The 18,905-nt window shown below is 34.4% G+C and overlaps 4 protein-coding genes and 1 non-coding gene across 5 annotated transcripts; 3 read left to right on the top strand and 2 right to left on the bottom strand.

Annotated features, from left to right (window-relative positions):
• Nucleotides 1–1,147: 1,147 nt before the first annotated feature.
• Nucleotides 1,148–2,940, bottom strand: LOC105960981 (ferredoxin-thioredoxin reductase catalytic chain, chloroplastic). Its single transcript, XM_012985204.2, has 6 exons — nucleotides 2,734–2,940; nucleotides 2,486–2,598; nucleotides 2,093–2,142; nucleotides 1,908–1,979; nucleotides 1,601–1,661; nucleotides 1,148–1,362 (listed from the first exon to the last, which is right to left on the bottom strand). Exons 1-6 carry the CDS (start codon nucleotides 2,837–2,839, stop codon nucleotides 1,318–1,320), a joined length of 447 nt encoding a protein of 148 aa, XP_012840658.2. The 5' UTR covers nucleotides 2,840–2,940; the 3' UTR covers nucleotides 1,148–1,317.
• Nucleotides 2,941–4,676: 1,736 nt separating this feature from the next.
• On the bottom strand, nucleotides 4,677–6,005 carry LOC105960979 (plant viral-response family protein (DUF716)). The gene has a single exon (XM_012985202.2). The coding sequence runs from the start codon at nucleotides 5,823–5,825 to the stop codon at nucleotides 4,830–4,832; it is 996 nt and encodes a 331-aa protein (XP_012840656.2). The 5' UTR covers nucleotides 5,826–6,005; the 3' UTR covers nucleotides 4,677–4,829.
• A 3,980-nt stretch (nucleotides 6,006–9,985) lies between these two features.
• LOC105960980 (metalloendoproteinase 2-MMP) lies at nucleotides 9,986–11,129 on the top strand. The gene has a single exon (XR_016034213.1). It is a non-coding gene; the product is annotated as a metalloendoproteinase 2-MMP (transcript).
• A 2,727-nt stretch (nucleotides 11,130–13,856) lies between these two features.
• LOC105960978 (metalloendoproteinase 2-MMP) lies at nucleotides 13,857–15,239 on the top strand. The gene has a single exon (XM_012985201.2). The coding sequence runs from the start codon at nucleotides 14,141–14,143 to the stop codon at nucleotides 15,077–15,079; it is 939 nt and encodes a 312-aa protein (XP_012840655.2). The 5' UTR covers nucleotides 13,857–14,140; the 3' UTR covers nucleotides 15,080–15,239.
• Nucleotides 15,240–17,404: 2,165 nt separating this feature from the next.
• On the top strand, nucleotides 17,405–18,585 carry LOC105960977 (metalloendoproteinase 2-MMP). Its single transcript, XM_012985200.2, has one exon. It carries the CDS (start codon nucleotides 17,489–17,491, stop codon nucleotides 18,425–18,427), a length of 939 nt encoding a protein of 312 aa, XP_012840654.2. The 5' UTR covers nucleotides 17,405–17,488; the 3' UTR covers nucleotides 18,428–18,585.
• Nucleotides 18,586–18,905: the final 320 nt, after the last annotated feature.

Here is an 18,905-nt window from a genome sequence, read left to right as displayed (position 1 = left end):
CATTTTGCTTCTCAAAACAAGAGACTAAAAACCACAAAATCATTATGGCTCAAAACAATTTGTAAGCTGATTTCTTTAAAGCTTGTATTTTCATAAATGAGGCTATGGAATAACCATATAATAAATAAAATCAACATGACCACATCAGTGTATCAAAATAACCGTATAATAAATAAAATCAACGTGACAACAAGAGATTCTAGACATCTTAGAATAAATAAATATTTTGAAACTTCATAAAAGTATTCACAGAAATAAATAAATATATAAATGTGAAAAAACATCAGTGGATCAACTAGAGATTCTAGACATCTTGAAATAAATAAATAAAAAAAAACAAAAAAAAAAGAAATAAATAAATAAATAAATATTTTGAAACTTTATAAAAGTATGCACAAAAATAAATAAATATATATATGTTAACATGCTTATATCATATCTACGCTTATATCATATCTACAGGCAAGGTTGTAAAAAGCGATAATCGGATCGGAGGCGGTTAGGCACCGACTCACGATTAATTGATGAGGCGATGATTAATCGAAAATAAATCAGTTTTTAAAATTTAATATAATATATTTCTAGATATTATTTATATATACTCAAAACATATATAAAAATATATTTAAACATAATTATATGTCCATCATGTTTTATATATATATATATATATATATATATATATATATATATATATATATATATATATATATATATATATAAAGACAATTATTTTTAATTTACATTTATTTTTTAACATTCCTGATATACATCATTAGTTCTTTAACAATAACAATTAACATGAATAAAATAAAACATAAAATCATTTTTTTTTAATAAAATCCCATTTTTATTTTGAATTACCAAAAAAAAAAAAACCTATTTTTGACAGATTTTTTTGCCGATTTTTGCCACCGAATTTGACCCGTCTTAAAGGTTTGACCGCCTCACAGGCAAAAAACGATTTTTCAAACCTTTACACTAAAATCGTAAAGGTTTTGGACCGCCTCCGCCTCGGAGACCGGTTAATCGACCGCCTCGACCGATTTTCAGAACACTGTCTACGGGTGAAAATGTTGTATGAAGTATGAAGTGAAGTGAGACTGTATCAAACAAGAACCACATTTCGAAAAACTAAAGACAAACATTATTGTATCAGATAAATGCAAGGGAAAATTAATTGATTAATGGTATCTGTAACAACAAAAGTTACAATATATTTTTTTCTCGACAGTAATACAGATTTACGTACATTGGTCTCGACAGTAATACAGATTTACGTACATTGGTTGTTGTTTCACTTAGAGGCAAAATCCATCACATATTCGACGTCGTTTCTCTAATCTCTTCCAACGTAATGGTCTGCATATCACAAGGTACTCACATTAAGAACAAAATAAATTAAAATTAGGAGCTCCGACATATTTTACACCAAGAAGGAGACACGTTATAGAGCTTAATTTTAATCGAATCGAACAAAGAAAACAAAGAATCTTTCAATACTATAAGCAACCCGAAAGTGCAACAAGAGCTTTCAAGAAATAGACAGTTTTCAGACATTTAAATCGAATATGAGAAAACATCACAGAAAAATTATTACCTGGTCCTGGCCAGCAAAATCGTTCTCAGGTGTTAGAAAAAGCATGCAGTGGCACTCTTTCCTGCAAACGAAATAATCAAAATAGCATGTATAAGATAATCGAGAGATACTTCAACGAGTATGAATAAGGCTCTGCAAAAAAATCGAACAACTTAATTAAAAGATTCCCTCTATTGTATTTTTATATCAATATCACATATAACAAGTTACACAACATATTAATTCAAGAAACAGTACCAACAGAGTAATTTAAAACTAATTATATCCACACAATTTATAAATTCGAAATGGAAATGCGATTTTATACCTTTCTCTCATAGGAACACAGGGACAATTCCAAAAGCCCTGTTGTGCCTCAGCAGCTTTATCGTCGTAGTGCCTGAAATCGAAGTAGTATAGATACACATTTTGCAAGATCAAAATTATAGAAAATTCGACATTTCGAATAAAAGCGAAATGAGGAAGAAAAAAACACTTGTAATGATTTATTACCTACAAGGGCAGAGGGGTGCACCCAACGTATCCTTGTGTTCCGCTAATCCCTGCAAACATAAGCCAGACCGAACAAACATTCAAACGATAGGTGTACCTAATAATCACCAAATTCCTTCGTAAATCATTTCGTAGCAAAAATTAACTATTCATCCAAATTTCTTCGAGTTTCTTTGAAGTAGCAATAAAAACTCAGTTGTTAGGAGTAATACAGTTAAGTGTTGGGGAATTTCAGAGGATTTGAATAGACATTGTATCATTTCCACCCAAATTAGGATCTGGATAGGGTTTAATTATTAGGTTAATACATTTATCATGATCTAACAGAACACTAAATTAAAATTAAAAATGAGAGAGAGAGAGAGAGAGAGAGAGAGAGAGAGAGAATGATACCTTGATAACAACAGATGTGACACCTTTATCGACACAGAAATAGGTATCGGACCTCCGGGCATACTGCTCGGAAAACTTCCTCATTATTTCAACCGATTTCTCCGTTGGTTCAGCTGAAATTTGCGCAAAACCAATTCCGCATATTTGTGTTTTTCTTTTTTCAGTTTTAACAGTTCTAACTATTGATTAACAAAATCGCAAATTAAAAAAAAAAAATTCAGCGAATTTAGTTTGGGCACGAGATTTACCTTTACAGAGGACGACGTGGCGGCGGCGCGAGGGCGGCGACGGAGCGGCGGATGAAATGCCGAAGCTGCTGATGCTGTAAGATGTGGAAGCTTGGAGAGCTCTCATGGCGGAAATTTTATTTTATTTTATTTATTTATTTTTTGGTAATTGTAGTTTTCTATTTTGTTTCTTTTTCTGGGAAATAGATTTAGGTGTATAATAATTTCAAGTTGGTGAGCACCACTCGTTCACTAAACATAAACGTGGTCGGGCTTCGAGTTGGACCCCAATATTTTATCTAAAAATTAGGTAATATGTTTAAAGGGTAAATTACGGCCAGCCCCCTGAGTTAATGTTAAATTACGAAAAAATCTCTCATTTTTGAATAATTACAATAACCCATCAATTATGAATTTTCTTATAAGTTTATCCTTATTGTGTCAAATTCAACTGAATTTTCTAGATTATGAGGAATGTTCTCTGGTTTGTATTCATTTTGTGCGAAAATTTAATTTCAAATGCACTACAATATGATATTTATAATCATATGATCATCTTGTTTCAAAATGTGGAGCTTGAATGTAAACTATAGAATATTCCATATAAATTAGAGAACTCCACTAAATTTAACACTACAAGGATGAACGTGTAAAATATTCATAATTGAGAAGGTTAATTGTAATTTAAACTTGCTTCAAGGAGTGGCAGTAATTTATCCTATGTTTAAATTTTAAAAATAATCGGAACCCCTAGCTATCGAGGCTAGCAAATTGGAATCTTTAATTTCTTCTAAAAAAATATATATTTTATTGAATCGATTTATTGTTTTTATTTTAATAATATCATATATTTAACGCCTTACTTAGGAATAATTAACTATCTGATATAGAGCCGTTTTTCCAGCTAGGTTCAGTCTCTCTTACTGTCAAAGTTGACGACGACTCCAATTAGTATCAGGCACTCAGCCCAATCCAGAAACTAAAACCCCTTTCTTCCTCACCGAGTCGAAAAAGAGAAGAAGAAGATCGAACAGTGTTTTAACATCTCAATCTCATCGTATGTTGTATTTAAAGCAATGGTCCGAGAAGAATTGGAAAGGAACTGGTCTTCCACCAGCTCAGCTCCACTTTGATTAGTTGATCAAAATACTTCAAATATGAACAATTTCAATATTTCATATTGCATGATAATGTATTTTGATACTCAATTTAATCAATCTCATCGATATTGTCAAATGAAGAAAAAAAAGATGTACACATTCAATTTTAGAGAAAGGCCTTGGGCTCATTGGATTTATAATCCCAATTTGAGATAAAGGTCTTAGACCCATTGGGTCCTAACACACGCCTTCAACTTAAAATAACTGAATCACTCATCCAAAATAAATATTTACTAAAGTTGCATCAATTTTTTATTTTTATTTTTTAAATATTTGTTAAACATTTATTAAATATTATTAATTGTTAACAATATAGATATTTTTAATTATAAAAAATAATCTCTTAAAAGTTAAAAGTGTACTCTCCCTAATTCATGATCACAACCTATAGATGCTTCATTAAATTTGCTCTTATCAAAGAAAAAAAAATATCATACTATAGTTAAAAGAGACCTTGCTCTGATCAACATCTCTATTCATTTCATAGCTAAATTTTAAGCATTAAATCAAGATTCAAGATAGTTTCACAACAATTACCTCTAGAAAATTGCATTTACCATATAAAAGAAAATGAGATCAGTGTATACTCAACCCCCCACGCCGGTAATTATAGTGAATAACATTCTTCGTTTTCCTAGGCTTCGAATAGGTAATGCGCAGCCATGCAAAAGGTTGGTTTACGAGCTTGCAGTACATTGCATAATGCATAAGTTATTAGCCAGTATGGAATTATGAAATCACGAGTCGAAAAATCAAGCAATTTACCAAGTTATCGCGTAACATTCAAACTCAACCAAACACGAGTGAGAAAAAATCAGATCAATTAAACTTTTCAAAACTCACACGGGCCGTCAAAAGTTGCAGCAAACATAAGCAAGTTATACAACATCATCTACATAACAAAGGAAAAAAGCCAAGATCTTTCCTAGAAGAAATTCCGACTAATGTACCTCAAGATCAAGAATGAGAACAACCATTACCATTCACCGTGGATGCGGGACCCACCGTATTAGCCTTCTGCATTTCCACGCTCCTCATTTCCTTAATCCCATCTTCTTCATCCTCGTCGTCACTAACCAAAGTGAACCGAGCATAGTTATCCAACTGCATATCTACAGCTCCAATAGGCTTATACCGCATAAAGTCTCGACTAACCCCATAAGTCTTGCAGAATATCGAAAATACCCCGACAGCAAAAGTAACCAGAAGAGCCAAATGACAGTTAAATTGCAATGTGGCGATTGCACGCCCGCGGTGGTATTCGGGATGCCCTTTGCACTTGATAGTGTAATTACCCCTGCTTCGTTCGTGCAACGAGCACCCGCTGGATATCAAGTTCGAGTAAAACGAAACCCCCATTTGCAGAGTCCACATACCCTGTAAAACTAACCCAATGCCACGCCCTAATTTCGGATAAGTCGATTTCGAGCTCTTTAGTTCAAGAACAGTGGAGAAGAGGCATATAAGGATTGGGACTAAGATGAGATCATAGTAATGATTCTCGATTCCACTCGGATCTTTGTTCTTCGTGTAGAACAGCAGGAATTCCTCGACGAAAGCGAAAGCGTAGATTAAATTGAGTACCTTTGTCGGAAATCGGAATGAGTGTATGGTGTTCGACAAAATGCCCAGGAGAGAATATAGTAGGAAAAGGAAGCCGATTGCGATTACCTCCAGCTGTAGGGCGAAACCGACGTCATCGTCGGAGGCGACGGCGTCGGATAAAGAGATGAAGGAGTTCACGATGAAGAGGATTGACAGAACGGAGATCAGCAGAAACGTCACCGTCGACGAAAACGAGGATGTTCCCGGCGGCGTGGATTTCTTACTATTTTGCGGCGAGTGTGGCGGCGGTGGGGTTTGTTTGAGGGATTCGGAGGCGGAGATGACCGATTCCCACGCGCCGAGTAGAATTAGAGCACCGCCGGCTACTGTGTATGTGAACAATCCCATGGTTGACTCTTTTTCGCCGTCGGAAATTTGCGAGATTGAAGAAGAAACGAGAACGGTGTTGGAATCTGGACTAGGTATATCGGATCTAATGAATTGGATCGTGGGTACTGATTTCGCGGCGGCTCACAGCTGATCTGCCATTAAATTCGGCGCCGGTGACCGCCAAAATGAATTTTCCAGAAAGACCAAACTAATACTACATATTAGTAGCAAATTAATCACCCTCGTTACCAGAAAGACCAAACTACCCCTGAGATATTGAGGAATATTCGGTCCAATCAAAATAGAACTAACTTTTTTTTGGTAAATACATAATCATTTTGGGGAAATATGCAATACACCCCTTATTTAGAAAATATTTTGAAATAAACCCAATTGACTTTAAAGACTTTTCCCTTAACCCACATTTCAATCTAAATTAGTGAGACCCCCCTTACCAGCCATGATAAGACTAAAGTGCCCCTATGTGTTAGGTTTTTAATATAATACAATTTTATTTCTCGCTCAAATTAATTCTCTCGTTTCTCTCGCTCTCTCTCTCTCTCTTTCATTCTCTCGCTTTTTCTCACAGTTTTTTCTTTCTTTCTTTTCTTTTTCTTCTTTTTTTCTTTTTCCCTTCAAACGCCGCCGGCCGTTACCCTCTCAGCATAGGAAGGTGGCATCAAGGAGCGGAGGACGGCGAGGTATTCATTCATCTGGCGGCGGCGATTCCTCTCCACCGTAATATGAGTCATCCTATGCTTCTCCATCTCCTCCTTGTTCTTGAAGTTCTTTGTCCGCCGCCGCCTCCGCCGTCTCGAACCCGCCGGCGAGTGCACACCTCCGACGAAGAATCCGTCTCCGGCGTGACCGACGCAAGTATCCGGCGAAGAAGTGGTGGTCGGAGTGACCGAATAAGGCGGCGGAGGATCCCAAATTATAGTACCCATTATTCGAACCCCGCTCTCCGTAACCCATATTATTGTAGTTACAATCTTTTTTCGCCATAGATGGAAGTAGTGCCGTCTTGCTGTTTAATCACAGCCTCCATAGCCATTTTCTCTCTCACACACACACAACACTTTTTTTCTTAGGGGAGAGAGAGAGAGAGAGAGCTACACGTAAAGGCAGAACATAGGTGAAGAAGCTAAGCAACTCTGCTTTGGTACCTTTTAAAAAGGGTTCAGCTTAAAAACCAAAACATTACGTACAGTCGCATATATCTACATCATCTCACACGTGAGGCTGTGTTACTTATCTGTAGTGATTCGAGAGAGAGAGAGAGGGGTGTTTAATTCCCGTGTATTTTGACTGGTAATAATTGGCGGCGGACACCACCACATCGACGCCTGGTACAATTGGCGGCGGCCCTCCCCCACCTTGTCGTTGTCTCCGTCGGATTTCTACATGAAGATTTCCCTTCTATCAACGCGGAATACCAATATATACTATATTAATTGGTAAATTTCATTTTTGTTATTTTTCTCGAATTAATTGTCGAACTAGCAATAGAATATGTTATGGATCTGGATTTTCAGTTCTATTATTTGTTTGTTATGAACGCATACATCGATTTTCAATTATTCTGGATTTTATTAATTTTTGTGTTATTCTGCATATTCTGAATGTTTAGATCTGGAAAACCCACTGAGTTACGAGATTAGTCGGTTGTAGTGCAATGTATTTTACAGAGTAGTCACATTTGACAGAGTAGTCATGTTTAACAACTTAGTTATATTTGTCCTTTTTTTTTTGTAGTGTTGCATATGTTCAACAGTGCAGTCATATTTAATAGAGATGATCAAACGGAAGATTAAGTGCAGTCGGTGCAACCGAGTTGGATACCGCAACAAAAAAACATGTTCGATGGCCATTGTTGAAGGATCACATTAGTTATTTTTGTTTTTTTGTAGTCATTTTTTTTTTCTTTTTGCAATGTATTTTGCTGTTAATATTGCAAGTTTTTTCAAGTGCTGATTACTTGTAGTCACATTACGCAAAACCTAGTCACATAATAGTCATATTCCCACTGTCATGTTCAGTCTGTTATACAAACTGTAGTCACATAATAGTCATATTCATGCTTCTACTGTCTGATAATTATAATGTTTTACAAAGCACAGTCACATTCACATAATAGTCATATTCTTACTGTTAATCATGTTCAGTCTGTTATACAAAATGTAGTCACATAATAGTCATATTCATGCTTCTACTGTCTGTTAATTATATAATGTTTTACAAAGCACAGTCACATTCACATATTGTCATATTCTTACTGTTATATTAATAATTATGCTTCTACTGTCTGATAATTATAATGTTTTACAAAGCACAGTCACATTCACATAATAGTCATATTCTTACTGTTAATCATGTTCAGTCTGTTATACAAAATGTAGTCACATAATAGTCATATTCATGCTTCTACTGTCTGTTAATTATATAATGTTTTACAAAGCACAGTCACATTCACATATTGTCATATTCTTACTGTTATATTAATAATTATGCTTCTACAATATGTTAATTACACTGTTATACATAGCGTAGTCAAATAATAGCCATATTCAACTATAGTCATATTCGGAGTTGTAAATCTGTCGAGAAAAAAAAATATCAATTTTTTGTTTAAAAAAATTAAAAAAAAAAATTTATTAAAAAAATATTAAAAAATAAAAAAAATCCGAAAATAATACAAAATAAAAATAATAATAAAAATCCTATTTTTTGATTTGGTAGCAAATTTTTAGAAATTTGGAAGTAGATTTTTAGGAATTAGATTATCGTTATGGAAAGAGAGAAAAAAGGAATAATTGAGACTAATTATGCTAATTGACATAAGGGTAGAATTGGAAATACAAATTCTAGGGGTTATCACAAAGAAAGATTTAAGGATTGGACATATCACCATTTATTATCTATATGAGGGGTTTATTGCTAATGACCCCAATCATTTTGCCAAATTATTTATCGTTTTGGAAAAAAATGATTATTTTAGTTTGTTATTATTACTATTAATTTGCTAAGTAGATAATTAATGGTGAAAAATTAGTAAGACGAATATTTTATTCATTTTATAATTTTTTTTACTCGAATCCTAATATTTTGTTAAAAAGATTAATACCCTAATTTATATGAATAACCCCCACATAAAATTACTGGGTAACAACAGTCGTTTTTTATATATAAAATGTTATACTTGGTGAAATATATCAGGCGATTTTAGATCATAGATCTATATAAATAATCATCCACTAAGCCACACATACACATAGGTGCGTATGTGTTATTATATATAGATCAATGGCGTCAAATCACCCGATGTATTTCATCGAGTGCGGTATATATCTACAAAATCGTTATTTTGTTAATGTAAATTTGAAAGTGAGTACACTGTCATTTTACTTTTTTTTTTTAATAAGGAAAGAACCTACAACTAATTATATAGGTGCACTGGATAAACCTATAGTCTCGTATAATAACTTACAAACTATGCATACAAAAGAAGTAACCACATTAGACTAATCATGTGTGTTACAAATTCGACATAACAATCATTGGCAGACTGCCGTTATACTATGCTTTTGATTGCATAGGACATGAGAGTTGTTTGCATTTAAATACTACTTATTTATTGTTATCAAATAGTTATTTATATTTTACTTGGAATATTGAACCAATTACACAATTTTCCAATTTCCAAAAGAAAACAATATTGTAATTTAATTCCAATTTGTTTAATTTCTTCCCAATTTCCAAGTCATTGGTCACAATATAGTTTCCTAAAAATTCCAAGCCCGTCAATTACGCATTCTTCCATAATTCGAGGAAAATAAACACAATTTATTTCCACATTCCTAATGTGGAAAGTTTCTACATATGGACTTGGTCTTCTAAATGCAAGGCAATATATTCTAGTGACTATAATAAAAGGCCGGTTAAATAAATAATATTTTTATAGATAAAACATGATGTAAATTATCATGGACTTATTATCAAAAAAAAAAATTATCATGGACTTGGCCTTCTGGTCAACTCAAAGACAAGTCATCAAATTCAAGACAAAAGCTTGTGTTGAATCATTCTTTCCACTATGAGTCGTTTCCAATATTTATGTATCATTTTTCCACATACAAATGTGTATATATAAATACACATACTACATAGCAATATGTTATACACAAACTTCTTATTCAATTCTTTGAGGAGTATAACTTCTTGATACCTAATTATGGCACTTAAACAATTTAATCTCCTATCATTCATCTTCATTCTTGCCCTAATTTCCCTTTCTCCTATTGGCCAAGCCAAGAGGAATACACCAAGTGACAAAAAACCATCACCATTTGAATTCATCAAAACCCTACAAGGTTGTCACAAGGGCAACAAAACCAAAGAAATCCACAATCTCAAAAAATACCTCCATAAATTTGGCTATCTCCAATACCCAAATCAAACCCATGCCAACAACGACGATTTCGACGAAGCCCTAGAGTCCGCTGTCAAAACCTACCAGCGAAACTACAATATTAACCCCACGGGCACATTAGATGCCACAACGGTGTCGAAAATGACCACCCCTCGATGCGGGGTCCCCGACATCATCAACGGTAAAAACACCATGCAGAAGCATGGGACAAAAGAACACGAATCGAACTCGAGCAGCAAACATATCCATACAGTATCTCACTACTCTTTCCTTCCAGGAAACCCTAGATGGCCGCGTTCCAAAACCCATCTAACTTACATGTTTTCGGCCAACACCCCCGCGGCGGCAGTGGGCCCCGTTTCTCGGGCCTTTCAGAAATGGGCCTCCTCCACCCATTTCACTTTTTCGCTGGCCCAGAGCTCTGCCGATCTGGTGATAGGGTTTCACAGTGGGGATCACGGGGACGGAAACCCGTTCGACGGACGTGGCGGAACCCTAGCCCATGCTTTTGCTCCGACCAATGGGAGATTCCATTACGATGCGGACGAGTTGTGGTCCGTTGGTCCAGTCCAAGATGCTTTCGACTTGGAAACGGTGGCGCTGCATGAAATCGGGCACCTTCTTGGGCTTGGGCATAGCGCAGTCGAGGCTGCAATCATGTATTCCGGAATTGGCGCCGGAGTGACCAAGAACTTGCATCCAGATGATATTCAAGGAATTAAATCTTTATATAATGTCTGAAATATTGTTATTGAATTAAAAGATACGTCATCTATCTCTATATATATAAATGTAACAAAATGTTTCTTTTGTTCGGAATAATGTACTAGAGTGCTACTTAATGATTTTCTTTTTAACCTTTCTAATAATAATGAATAAAATAAACTTTATAATAATTTGTGTTTTGTTTTTCCCATTGGTCTGAAATATTAATATACATAGATATTTTTGTATTTATTATTTTGTTTTCCCATTGGCCTAAAATATGTTGTCGCCTTACATTATCCACTTATACTAATTAGAATTTCGACGGAAATATTTGTCGAAAATACCATTTTGACCGTTAGAGGTAATTGTAATAATATTATTCCATAAGAAGAGGAAATTTGCGAGATTGAAGAAGAAACGAGAACGGCGGTAGAATCCGGATTATATCGGATCTAACAAATTGGATCGTGGGTTTCTGATTCGGCGGCGGCGGCGGCGGCTCACAGCTGATTTGTCATTAAATTCGGCGCCGGTGACCGCCAAAATGAATTTTCCTTATAAATGGATATTATGCAAACTAATAGTATATTAGTAATACATATTAGCAAATTAATCACCCTCGTTACCAGAAAGACCAAACTACCCTTGAAATATTGGGGAATATTTGGTCCATAAAATTAGAACTAACCTTTTTTTTGGGGTAGATAGTAAATAATACTCATTCCAATTATGGTGAAATAATACACTTTTCTCAATTTTATTATTACTACTATTAATTTGTTAAGTATATAATTAATGAAATAATTAGTGAGAGGAATATTTTAGTCATTTTATAAGTTTTTTATATCTTAGAATCTATGATATTTTTTTACAAGAAAATTACTACTTGTACATGAATTCAAAGCAATCTATGATGCACGGAAACTTCGTTACATAGCGTTTCCACATTTCAGGAAACGTTTCGGAAATCGAAACTCTATAACACATGTCGGAAATGTTTCGGGGCCGTTTCCATAAATGTTTAAAATTTTCGGGGATGTTTCTGGTAATAATAAAAAAATGGAAAAGCAGTTACGCCCAAAAAAAAAATCCAAAACACGTTTTAAATAAAGAGTCGAAATTGCCTATACTTATTTTTTTTATTAAAAAAAATTTATGTCCCCTTTTCAATTCTAGTAGTGTTTTAATATTTTTCAGACTTTAATTCCACACTAAAATAAATTTATATGCCTTGTATATTATTTACCGAATAATAATATGGATTGGAACTTGTAAATTATATATAATTGATGATAAGTATATAAGTTAACATTATAATATTTTTCCATACATTATGGATGTACCCCTATATTTTTAATATTTACATGCTTCCCCACATTTTCGTATCCATTTTTTTGAAAAATAGGGTTTTCTCGTGTTTTCCTGAGTCTATTTACCTGTTTCACCATGTCCGAGTTCCCGTGTCCGTGCTACATAAAAAACAACAAATAATTATTTTTTTCGAATGTGGTAATTTAATTCCAATTCGTCCAATTTCCTCCCAATTTCCAAGTCATTGGTCACAACATAGTGTCCTAAAAATTCCAAACCCCTCAATTACGCCTTACTTGAAAATTCTCATTGGATGAAGAAAAATAACACAATTTATTTCCACATTCCTAATTCAAATAGAAACCGAGTAAACTTTCTATGGACTTAGAGGGTGTTTGGCTAAGCTTATTTTAAACAGCTGATAAGCTCTTACATCTGATAAGATGTTTTTAGAGCTGATAAGTTGTTACGTCTTATTTTTAGGATTAATTTTTATAGTGTTTGGATAATGAGCTTATTTCCTATTTTTACTCATTATAAGATCTTAAATGAAAAGGTGGGGTAGAGGTACTTATTTAAAAAGATCTTATTTGGTCTCCCACAGCTTATTTTTAAAAAAATTAAGATCTTTTTTAAAAATTTACCAAACACTTTAGAAGAGCTTATAAGCTCTAAAACATCTTATAAGCTCCTTTTAACATCTTATAAGCTTAGCCAAACACCCTCTTAATCTTCTATTCAAGAAATTGCACTATACACTCACATCAAGTCATTTATATATATATATATATATATATATATATATATATATATATATATATATATATATATATATATATATATATATATATATATATATATATATATATATATATATATATATATATATATATAAATGCAGCCAAGGTGTATTTCTAGTGAGTATAATAAATAGAAGGACAATTAAATAAAATATATTTTATAAATAAAAAATGATGTAAATTGCTTTATTCAACTACTTTCATTAATAATAATGTATCCACCAATAAGATGATTATGATATTCCAATCAATTAATTTTATAGATTATAAATACTAAAATATGATATGTCTAATTGGTCAGTCCAATAACCATACAATTTCTCTATTTATTGGGCCACGAGCCCGATTTAGAAGAACAGTATTAGGAGAGCCCAATGACCTGCAAATAAGGTTTGAGCACAACAAATTAACTTCGACCCAATCGACAAGTTATAAATAACGATTTAACCATTTTATTAAAGGTACGTTCTATTATCTGAACAATTCTCCAATTCGTATCCTCTTAACTATTTCTACTATCCACACGTCTGACTTGAGCGTCAAAGGGATTTTCGCCGGATCAACCCACGGCCTCGTTCGCGTGCTCTTTGTTCGCGGGTATCTCAGGACCATCTAGCACGTGAGCAGTGATCCACTTTCTCCCAACTCCTTCTACCTCAACTACTTAAGGCGGTCTATTTATAGCATCATCAAATAGAAAAGAACCATTTTATAGAGAAATATAATCGTTACGATTTACGAGAGATAAACTTACTTTGTTCCAACAGGTAAATCTTCATCATTCATGTATGTATGTACATACAAAACATAAATATCCAAGTAAATTATCATGGACTTGGCCTAAAAAATTATACATGATGCGATCAAGTCAAAGTCAAGTCATCAAATTGAAGACAAGAGCTTGTGTTGATTTATTCTTTCTTCATACAAACTTCTACTATGAGTCGTCTCTAATATTTATGTGTCCTTCCCCTCTCCTTTTTTTCTACATACAAATGTGTATATATAAATAGACATACCACATTGCATTATGCTATACACAAACTTCTTATCCAATTCTTAGTATAACTTCTTGATACATAGTTATGGCACTTAAACAATTTAATCTCCTATCATTCATTTTCATTCTTGCCCTAATTTCCCTCTCTCCTATTGGCCAATCCAAGAGGGATACACCAAGTGATAAAAAACCATCACCTTTTGAGTTCATCAAAACCCTACAAGGTTGTCACAAGGGCAACAAAACCAAAGATATCCACCACCTCAAAAACTATCTCCATCAATTTGGCTATCTCCAATACCCAAATGAAACCCACGCCAACAACGATGATTTCGACGAAACCCTAGAGTCCGCCGTCAAAACCTACCAGCGAAACTACCATATTAACCCCACGGGCACATTAGATGCCACAACGGTATCGAAAATGACCACCCCACGATGCGGGGTCCCTGACATCATCGACGGTAAAAACACCATGCAGAAGCATGGGACAAAAGAACACGAATCGAACTCGAGCAGCAAACATATCCATACGGTATCTCACTACTCTTTCTTTCAAGGAAACCCTAGATGGCCGCCTTCCAAAACCCATCTAACTTATAGGTTTTTGCCAAATACCCCCGGTGCGGCAGTGGGCCCCGTTTCTCGGGCCTTTCAAAAATGGGCCTCCTCCACCCATTTCACCTTTTCGCTGGCCCAGAGTTCCGCAGATCTGGTGATAGGGTTTCACCGTGGGGACCACGGGGACGGAAACCCGTTCGACGGACGCGGCGGAACCCTAGCCCATGCTTTTGCTCCGACCAATGGGAGATTCCATTACGATGCGGACGAGCAGTGGTCCGTTGGGCCTGTCCAAGATGCTTTCGACTTGGAAACGGTGGCGCTACATGAAATTGGGCACCTTCTTGGGCTTGGTCATAGCTCGGTCGAGGCTGCCATTATGTACTCCGGAATTGGGGCCGGAGTGACAAAGGGCTTGCATGCAGATGATATTCAAGGAATTAGAGCTTTATATAATATCTGAAATATTATTGCGTATGGTTTGATTGAATTAAAAGACACGTCATCTATCTCTATAAATGTAACAAAATGTTTCTTTTGTTCGGAATAATGTATTAGTGTGCTACTTAAGGATTTTTTTTTTACCTTTCTAATATTAATGAATAAAATAAACTTTATAATAATTTGTGTATTTGTTTTCCCATTGTTCTGAAACATTAATATATACATATTTTTGTATTTATTATTTTGTTTTCCCATTGGTCTGAAATTTGTTGTCGCCTTACATTGTCCACTTAAACTGTTAATTTCGACGGAAATATTTGTCGAAAGTACCAATTTTACCCTTAAAGGTAACTGTAATGATATTATTCCATAAGAAGAGGAAATTTGCGAGATTGAAGAAGAAACGAGGACGGCGGTGGAATTTGGATTAGGTATATCGGATCTAACGAATTGGATCATTGGTTCTAATTCGGCGGCGGCTCACAGCTGATCTTTCACTAAATTCGGCTCCGGTGACCGCCAAAATGAATTTTCCAGATAAATGGATACATGCAAACTAATAGTAATACATATTAGCAAATTAATCACCATCGTTACCAGAAAGACCAAACTACCCTTGAAAATTTGAGGAATATTCGGTCCAATAAAATTAGAACTAACCTTTTTTTTTGGGTAGATAGTAGATACTAAATAATACTCATTCCAATTATGGTGAAATAATATTACACTTTTCTCAATTTTGTTATTACTACTATTAATATGTTAAGTATATAATTAACGAAATAATTAGTGAGAAGAATATTTTAGTCATTTTATAAGTTGTTTCTTAGAATCTATAATATTTTTTACAAGAAAATTACTACTTGTACATGAATTCAAAGCAATCTATGATGCACGGAAACTTCGGTACATAGCGTTTCCACGTTTCAGGGAACGTTTCGGAAATCGAAACTCTATCACATGTCGGAAACATTTCGGAGCCGTTTCCATAAATGTTTAAAATTTCCGGTGATGTTTATGGTAATAATAAAAAAAATGGAAAAGCAGTTACGCCCAAAAAAAAAATCCAAAACACGTTTTTGAATAAAGATTCGAAATTTCCTATACTTGATTATTTAAAAAAAAAAACTTTATGTCTTCTTTTCAATTCTAGTAGTGTTTTAATATTTTTCAGACTTTAATTCAACACTAAAATAAATTTATATGCCTTGTATATTATTTATCGAATAATAATATGGATTGGAACTTATAAATTATATATAATTTGTAGATACAAATTTATAATTGAGGATATGTATATAAGTTAACATTATAATATCTTTTCATACATTATGGATGTACCCCTATATTTTTAATATTTACATGTTTACCCACATTCTCGTATCCATTTTTTTGAAAAATAGGGTGTTCTCGTGTTTTCCCGAGTCTATTTACTTGTTTCACCATGTCCGTGGTTCCGTATCCGTGCTACATAGAAAGTAACAAATATTCTTTTTCTTCGAATGTGGTGATTTAATTCCAATTTATCCAATTTCCTCCCAATTTCCAAGTCATTCTTTCCGTGTCCCTGCTACATGGAAAGTAATATTTTTTTCTTCGAATGTGGTAATTTAATTCCAATTTGTCCAATTTCCAAGTCATTAGTCACAACATAATGTCCTAAAATTCCAAACCCCTCAATTACGCCTTATTTGATAATTCTCATTGGATGAAGAAAATAACACAATTTATTTCCACATTCCTAATGCTAAACCGAGTAAACTTTCTATGGACTTAAGAAATTGCACTATACAATCACATCAAGTCATTTATATATATATATATATATATATATATATATAAATGCAGCCAAGGTGTATTTCTAGTGAGTACAATGAATAGAAGGCCAGTTAAATAAAGTATATTTTATAAATAAAAAATGATGTAAATTGCTTTATTCACTACTTTCAGTAATAATAATGTATCCACCAATCAGATGATTATGATATTCCAATCAATTAATTTTAATAGATTATAAATACTGAAATAAAAAGAAACCATTTTATAGAGAAATATAATCGTTACCACTTACGAGAGATAAACTTATTTCGTTCCACCAGGTAAATCTTTATCATTCGTGTACGTACAAAACATAAATATTCAGGTAAATTATATATCATGGACTTGGCTTTGTGTTCAAAAAATTATATATGATGCGATCAAGTCAAAGTCAAAGTCAAGTCATCAAATTAAAGACAAGAGCTTGTGTTGATTTATTCTTTCTTCTTACAAACTTCTACTATGAGTCGTCTCTAATATTTATGTGTCCTTCCCCTCTCCTTTTTTTCTACATACAAATATGTATATATAAATAGACATACCACATTGCATTATGTTATACACAAACTTCTTATTGAATTCCTTGAGTATAACATCTTAATTCTTAATTATGGCACTTAAACAATTTAATCTCCTATCATTCATTTTCATTCTTGCCCTAATTTCCCTCTCTCCTATTGGCCAATCCAAGAGGGATACACCAAGTGATAAAAAACCATCACCTTTTGAGTTCATCAAAACCCTACAAGGTTGTCACAAGGGCAACAAAAGCAAAGATATCCACCACCTCAAAAACTACCTCCATCAATTTGGCTATCTTCAATACCCAAATGAAACTCACGCCAACAACGACGATTTCGACGAAACCCTAGAGTCCGCCGTCAAAACCTACCAGCGAAACTACCATATTAACCCCACAGGCACATTAGATGCCACAACGGTATCGAAAATGACCACCCCTCGATGCGGGGTCCCCGACATCATCGACGGTAAAAACACCATGCAGAAGCATGGGACAAAAGAACACGAATCGAACTCGAGCAGCAAACATATCCATACAGTATCTCACTACTCTTTCTTTCAAGGAAATCCTAGATGGCCGCCTTCCAAAACCCATCTAACTTACAGGTTTTTGCCCAACACTCCCGCGGCAGCAGTGGGCCCCGTTTCTCGGGCCTTTCAAAAATGGGCCTCCTCCACCCATTTCACCTTTTCGCGGGCCCAGAATTCCGCCGATCTGGTGATAGGATTTCACCGTGGGGATCACGGGGATGGATTCCCGTTCGACGGACGTGGCGGAACCCTAGCCCATGCTTTTGCTCCGACCAATGGGAGATTCCATTACGATGCGGACGAACGGTGGTCCGTTGGGCCAGTCCAAGATGCTTTCGACTTGGAAACGGTGGCGCTGCATGAAATCGGGCACCTTCTTGGGCTTGGGCATAGCTCGGTCGAGGCTGCAATTATGTATTCCGGAATTGGAGCTGGTGTGACCAAGAATTTGCATGCAGATGATATTCAAGGAATTAGAGCTTTATACAATGTCTGAAATATTATGGGGCATGGTTAATTTGATTGAATTAAAAAATACGTCATCTATCTCTATAAATGTAACAAAATGTTTCTTTTGTTCGGAATAATGTATTAGTGTGCTACTTAAGGATTTTTTTCCCTTTTTAATAATAATGAAGAAAATAAACTTTATAATAGTTTGTGTTTTTGTTTTCCCATTGGTATGAAATATGAAATATTAATGCATACATATTTTTTTTTTTATTTTTTTTTTTGAGTAAATTCAAGTCCATTACAAGGGGAAGTAGGAGGGGGGGGGGGGGGGGACTCGAACCCTAGACCGTTACCCTATTGGTAAAGGCTAGGTACCAACTCTCCTAATGCATACATATTTTTTCTATTTATTATTTTGTTTTCTATTTATTAATGCATACATATTTTTTCTATTTATTATTTTGTTTTCCTATTGGTCTGAAATTTTGTTGTCGCCTTACATTGTCCACTTATACTGTGAA

Source organism: Erythranthe guttata, chromosome 11 (genome assembly GCF_056151865.1).
Source record: "Erythranthe guttata isolate IM_541 chromosome 11, IM_541, whole genome shotgun sequence".
Classification (NCBI taxonomy): domain Eukaryota; kingdom Viridiplantae; phylum Streptophyta; class Magnoliopsida; order Lamiales; family Phrymaceae; genus Erythranthe; species Erythranthe guttata.
Note: the sequence above shows the minus strand (reverse complement) of the source record. Positions and strands in the feature narration are given on the sequence as shown.